The sequence below is a fragment of the Pollachius pollachius genome (assembly GCF_949987615.1).
Source record: "Pollachius pollachius genome assembly, chromosome: 14".
Classification (NCBI taxonomy): domain Eukaryota; kingdom Metazoa; phylum Chordata; class Actinopteri; order Gadiformes; family Gadidae; genus Pollachius; species Pollachius pollachius.
The window spans coordinates 16,233,534-16,241,033 of NC_136947.1; the positions used below are offsets into that span (position 1 = coordinate 16,233,534).

The following is a 7,500-nucleotide window of genomic DNA, read 5'->3' on the forward strand; positions in this document are numbered from 1 at the left end:
ATCAGCTTTTTCTTGGTGTGTCAAGCAGGCAGATATTAATCAATGTAGCCCTGGCAAACTCCTTGGGAGAGCTGCCAGACCTATTTGTCTATGGTCTGTGGTGTCACAGGGGGTTAGTTCGAGAGAGAGAGAGAGAGAGAGAGAGAGAGAGAGAGAGAGAGAGAGAGAGAGAGAGAGAGAGAGAGAGAGAGAGAGAGAGAGAGAGAGAGAGAGAGAGAGAGAGAGAGAGAGAGAGAGAGAGAGAGAGAGAGAGAGAGAGAGAGAGAGAGAGAGAGAGAGAGAGTTAGAGTTTTTAGGCATGTATAAGAGGGTGCCACTTGGAAGTGTCTTGTTCTGCCATTGTTTGGTATTGATCTCCGGCATAATCGTTAAGTGTAATCGTCAAGATATTGGGAGTTATTTATAGCTGTGTATTGTAGCAAATTAGAACCCATTTTAGAGCACATACTATAAATCATTATTCCCTTCATAGGATTTGTAATTACCCTTCAGCAAATGCAAGCATAATTTATAATTGATAAAGTGACACTTTAATGAATACACATAGAAAAACACAATACCGCACCACCACCACCACCAACAACACTGACGCATACACTGAGAGTTAAACATGCTTTCAGTCAGAGTGCCAACGCCGCCCTCCCTTGGTTCTTTCCCCCAGAGAACTCCAGGGGTGGAGACGAATGAGATGCTGTAAAGGATTTATCTCTCTGTTCGAGTCCGATAGCTCCACACTTTCAGAGGCCTCACGCGGCCTTGAATTGAGCGTGGCATGACAGGCGGGACGGCGGCCATGTTTCATCCGCGGTAACTGTCCTAACTAACTTTGTTTTGTTTTTCTTTCTGTCTTCCCTAACAGAGACAGTGATGGACACGCGGGTGGCCACAGCTGAACTGGGCTGGACGGCGTACCCCAACTCTGGGGTGAGTTAGACGGGGACACACACACACACACAGGCACACATCAGGCTACACACACGCACAAGAACACACGCACACACACACACACAAATACACAAACACACACACACACACACACACACACACACACACACACAGACACACACACACAAACTCACACATACACACGCACACACACATAAACACACACACACACACACACTTTCACATACACTCACACCCACACACACTGTTACACATTCAACAAATGCACCATTATAGCTACCATGGGGATACACACACAAACACACACACACAACGACACAAAACTGCACACACACATAGAGTCACACACACTCAAACACCATCACCGCCACCATGGGAGCACACACACACACACACACACACACACACACACACACACACACACACACACACACAGACAGAGTCACGCACACTCAACAAAACACACCGTCACAGACACCATGGGATACAAATTTTACCTTTTGCCTTCAAGAAGAGAGACAGATGAGAGAGGGAGATGAGAGCAACACAGAGACAGAGGGAGAGAGAGAGAGATGTGCGAGATGGAAATGCACAATAGCCCTCCCGGTGCGCGTGGAGGGCCGACATTGGAGTCTGAGTACAGACCCACATAGCCATCGGTATAATGGGTATTATTTTCCTCGCTGCCCGGTTCATAATGACTTCTAACGACATAATGGGCCATGTAAGCCTCGCTGCAGACTTCCCAAGTCTCTGTAAATGGAGTGGTGGGGGTCTGGGCAGGGTATGGGGGTAATATTTTAGTCATAATGACACTGTAATGATACATTTACGTAAGGAAGAGAAGGCGCGATGATAAAACCAGGGGAAGGAGTGCGGTGTGGTGGGCTGCTTTGGGGGGGGGGCATGGGGAGAAGAAAGCATTAAAGTTGGCATGGGGAGAAGAAAGCATTAAAGTTGGGCTTTCTTTTCAGGTATTTCCTTGTGGCCACTTCAGAGCCGAATGTTGATCCTCGTCCCTGAAATGAATGAAGAAGTACAGCGAATAACAAAGGAAGACAAGGAAGGAGAAACACAGAAACATGAGACTACGGAGCGCTTATATCTATTAGGTCGTTTTATACATTTCGGGTTAAAGAGATATAATGAAGGGATTGATACGGCCCTGTTCCTCTAACGGCGTAACAGTGAACCCTGAGTAGCTCAACCTTGTTCTCACGGCTGTAGTTCAGCAGCCCATCTCTTACTACATGAATCATGCAGTAGCTATCTCACGGACAGTCAGTGGCTGTTTCAAACCCCCGTTCCCTACCCTTACACTCTTTATGAGGCATTTTACACGCGTGTTAAAGAGCTGTTAAAGCTTTGAGGAGCAAGACTTTGGCCTTTAGCGAAGACGCTGACTGTCAATGTGGGGGTGATTCCTAAGTAGAGTTCCATGGTCTTGGTTTGGTGTGTGCCTGTGTGCATGTCTGTGTGTGTGTGTGTGTGTGTGTGTTTGTGTATGCATGTTTGATTCATTTCGTTTTTCATTGAAGCTTTATTTACATTTCTGGGACATCATTAATGTTATTATGGAGTGGTGAGAAAGTACCGGGGCTCAGCTGGGATGTGGTGCTGAAGTAACAGTAGGAACAGTGCCATGATTATCATTACAAAGTAGACAAATAACACCAGGAACACTTTACTCCAGGGGGAAGGTTTATTTGGACCGATTATGATCGTTTCATTCCTGGTGACTAGGGGGAATTTTGTCCAGTCATTTGTTAATCACTAGAATGCAGAAGAATCCTCATTTTATGATAACTCATTATCTGAATACACAAATATATTCTGTTAACAATTGCCACAAATGGGATTCTTTGTAGCTGTCATGAAACTGTCGATTAACTTAAGTATGGTTGAATTTATATCATAAGAAAATGTTATAATAGTAGTATAATAGTATAATAATTTAATCCTGTTGCTAATATAGATACTTTAACAGTATCATACATTGTCAAAAATGTCAAATAATAAACGGAAATCCATTATCTTAATACACACCCGCAAACATATGCTTACGCTATGAATGAGCTCCTTTCAGTTCCTTATTACTGTAAAGTGCTGTTTCGTATCAATATAAAATGCATCGTGTTTCATTGTAGTGCCTTACAATTTCCTATCACGTAAACAAATAGCTGGGTACTGTGTGTTATCCTTAATCTACGGGCTAGCTGTGTTCCTATGATGAACAGCATCCTGCTCAAGCTAGCATTAGCTAGCTTGGGGTATTGGTTTGCATATTGCGTCGCCGTTGAAGAACGGTTATGGCTATCATTTGTCAGTTTGCCTCTGAACAACAAGCGTTTCATCTTTCAGCTGACAGTTAAGGATACATCTCATATACAGATATACAGACACACATGCACACAGGCACACAAAAAGACACACAAACACACGCACAAAGACACACACATACACACACACACGCCCGCCCGCCCACGCACGCCCATGCACACACACACAAACACACACACACACACACACACACACACACACACACACACACACACACACACACACACACACACACACCTGTTGAAAAAGAGAAATGGCGGTTGAGGCCCGTTCTCCACACATTACACCTTCAAGGCTGTAAACGGTAAATTGATTGTGCTATTTTGTTTTGGATACGGGAAACAACATTGCGCTCAGCCCAAATTAAAATCATTGGGTTTCCCAAAGGGCCCTGTTTATTGTTTCAAACAGGTTTGGTTTTATTAGACAATCAGGTTCCTCCATTTTCCTCCGCCAAGGCAGCCACACGCACCCGCCCCAGTCAGTGTTAAAGTCAGGCGTCAGACACAATAGCGTTCATACATTTATTTATTTTTTAAACCTAAGCACTAGTCTGTGACGGATCTGGACCCCATGCACGTCGCGAGGAGAACGCTGCTTCACATTTTCTAGCCAGATAATCGCGAGGACCGGCTGTTTTTGATTTCTTTCTTTATTTTTTGTCTTCGGTAGTGCCCTGCCGAGCAGAACATTCGACAATGCTATTTCCATGGAGGCCTGTTGAGTGCAGCACGCCTGCAGGCACGCGGAGCCTCCTGTCTGTGTCGAGCGTTGGGTTTTTAAGCTGATCCTGTTGTAAGGGCTCAGCGATGGAGCGTTACGCTGCAGGGAAAACACACAGTTACTCACCGGTACAACTAACCCAACCGCTCAGCTCTCCTCCTGACCTTGCTGGTAGACAGTGGAGGTGTTGGTGGGTGGATGTGTGTGTGTGTGTGTGTGTGTGTGTGTGTGTGTGTGTGTGTGTGTGTGTGTGTGTGTGTGTGTGTGTGTGTGTGTGTGTGTGTGTGTGTGTGTGTGTGTATGCGTGTGTGTGTGTGTTTGTGTGAGCAATATGTGTGTGTGAGTATATATAGGAGGATTGGGGTACCAAGTTAAAGTGAGAGGAAGAAATTAATATAACAGTCCAACACTCGATTGCAGGCGAATCAAAGTGTATCTTTATGAATATAAATATATATATATATATATATATATATATATATATATATATATATATATATATATATATATATATATAGTTTAGACTCTATGAACTATATTAAGCTATTTGATTAAAAAACAGAGATAAAACTCAGCCACCGACTTAGTGTGCTTGACATTCACAGAATGCTTCAAAGGTAAATGAATCATAACTCATGACGAACATATTTTTCAATTAAGGGGAAGGCAACTAAACAAGTGCTTTTATATAACCATAAACCTTGCTCTTTGTGTGTGGGGCGGCCATACTGTTGCGTAGACATGCCCTTGATGCTGAAGGACATTAAACACACTTCTATATATACATAAACAGATATACACATAACACACTCTTCTCTGGCATTCACACGCTTACTCTATCCCTCACTCACACAAAAACCCAATCATCCCCCTCTTTGTTATCAGATACAAATCATTCACTTAACTTCAAAGGTAACTGAAGTCAAGCTTGTACATGTATTGTTCAATCTCAATGCAAGCATATGTCTGGACCTGATGAAGGTTAATGACAGGTAAAAACCGGAAAATAATCGGCATATATATTTATAAAGTGAGAGAGAGCGAGTCTCCCTAGCCCTTTTCAGGCCACACACAGAGTGCTTTACATATTTAATGCCTCACATTTACCCACAAATTCACATAGGGACGCTGATGTCAACAGCAGCCATGCAGTAACCAGCTCGCCAAGAGCAGTGTGCGTGTGTGTGTCCAAGCCATTGTGTGTGTGTGTGTGTGTGTGTGTGTGAGTGTGTGTGTGTGTGTGTGTGTGTGTGTGCAAGCCATGGTATGTGTGTGTGTGCGTGTGTCCAAGCCATGGTGTTTGTGTGGGTGTGTGTGTGTGTGTGTATGTGTGTGTGTGTGTGTGTGTGTGTGTGTGTGTGTATGTATGTGCGTTTGTCCAAGCCATGGTGTGTGTGTGTGTGTTTCTTTTGACCTGAAGGGTTAATTTTGAAGGATTGCAGAAGCGGCGTCATTAGTTCCAGTCGTATAAACAGAAGGACGTATCAGGGTTAGGCTGTGGAAATGTAATGGGCTGACAGTATGCGTTCGCACACTCACACTCTTGTGCTGGAGCTAGCATCTGCAGTGAGGAGCCGCGGCTGGTCCGCCAAAGCAGATGCAATGCAGATGTGTTCGGCTTTCTTCCTCTTTAGCGCCTGTGTTTTGAAGCCCTCTCTTGTTCCCTCGTGAATCGGGGTGAATATGAATACGCTCGCTCGCTCTCCATCTCCCTCCGTTCCCATGGAGCTTTCTTTCTCCCTCATTTCTTCTGGTCCCTTCTTTGTTTTAAACACTATTCCTCAGAGTCTTTATATATATATGTATATATATATATATATATATATATATATATATATATATATATATATATATATGTGTCTCTATCTCTCTCTCTCTTTCTTTCTCTCTCTCTCTCTTTCTTTCTCTGTCTCTCTCTCCTTCTATCTGCTCTATGTGATTTGTCCTCCTGTCTCTCTCTCTCTCTCTCTCTCTGACTCATTCTGACTCTTTTGTTCTGTCTCTCTCTGTCTGTCTGACTCTCTGTCTCCTTCTCTCTGCATGTCTCACACGCACAGTGGCTGCATGTATCCGTGATGAATAAAATATGGCTTCAAAGAAAAAACATGTGCCCTTAGAACCAGCCATGCGGTTTATAATACAACTGCACACACACACACACACACACACACACACACACACACGCACAAACATAGTCACACAATCTCTTTCTCCCTCTCTTTCTCTCCCTCTCTCCCTCTCTCTCTGTCTCTCTCTCTCTCTCTCTCTCTCTCTCTCTCTCTCTCTCTCTCTCTCTCTCTCTCTCTGTCTCTGTCTCTCTCAGACTTGCATGCACACGCAGACACACACACACACACACACACACACACACACACACACACACACACACACACACACACAGACTTTCTCTCACTCACACCCGACACTAGCACAAACAGTGTCCTCATTGTTGTTGCTAAACAGTTGACAGTAGGGGTGTTGTGTATGGCAGACATTTTGAAACTGGCTCAGCACGCACCTGTCTGTGCGGCACTAAACGTCAGGGCCCCTGTGAGCTCTGGCCTCCATTTCATTGACCGCGGGTGGCGGTGCGTGTCCGTGTGGTGCTACAGGCGTGCGTTTGGTCGTGCGGTTGTAGTGGTGGTGACCTCCAGTCAAGGCGTTGCCTCTTCGGTCTGATCCAATCATCTCACCGTCTGTTGATCTCAAATTAAAATGAAAATGACCAGAATTCAAGGCCGTGATTCACTTGTCAGAAAGGTGGGAGACGGAGAGACGGAGGGGAGAGAGGGGAGAGAGAGGGGGGAGAGATGGAAGCAAGAGGGGAGTGAGAGGAGAGAGAGACGAGAGAGATTGGACAGAGCGGGCATAGAGAGGGGGGGCAGAGAGGGGGAGATACAGGGGAGAGAGCGGGAATAAGAAATGTCTGGGTAATTTCAGGAAACGACGGGACAAAGGAAAAATGGGTCAAAGTTGTCTGTCTTTTGAGGGGAACATGAGGAGGGGCAGCGAGGAGGTGAGTGGGGGGAGGTGAGTGAGCGAGAGTGGAAAGACAAAAACTGGAGAAATGAGCGAACCAGAAAAAGAGGGGAGGTGAATTCGTAATTCGCCTGTTGGAAGAGTAATGCAGGGTCGAATGTCGGCCCAGACAGAGTGAGGCCGGGGGCGGGGGGCGGGCGGGAGGGCGATGAGAAGAGAAGGGGCTGTTGCTGGCGGGTTATGCTGTGGTAGAAGGGTGGGGTGTGTGGGGTGGGCTGGATAAGAAGGGGTCAGGGGGAGGAAGGCAAAGAGGCTGATTGTGGTTGATGGTGGGGGGAGGGTGTGTGGGCGGTGGGGCTGTACAACTATGGTTGGGCCGTTGAAAGCGAGAGGCTCGGTTAAACCATGTGACCCGGGGAGGTCACGGACAGACACCGTGCGTGAGTGTGTATTAAAGGGCGGGGGGGGGGGGGAGAGGGGTGGGGGTGCAGAGGTTTTTTTTTGGTCCCTACCCGTCGGACAAAGGGCATAGCGGGCTGGGCGTCTGGTTAC

General features: G+C 45.9%; 1 protein-coding gene across 2 annotated transcripts in view; it reads left to right on the forward strand.

Annotated features, from left to right (window-relative positions):
* ephb1 (EPH receptor B1) overlaps positions 1-7,500 on the forward strand; it is a 159,669-nt gene that overhangs the window by 44,711 nt on the left and 107,458 nt on the right. For both annotated transcript variants that reach the window (XM_079750905.1, XM_079750906.1), the window contains exon 2: positions 860-924. In XM_079750905.1, coding sequence (XP_079607031.1) covers positions 860-924 — 65 coding nt within the window. The remainder of the gene's footprint in view (positions 1-859; positions 925-7,500) is intronic.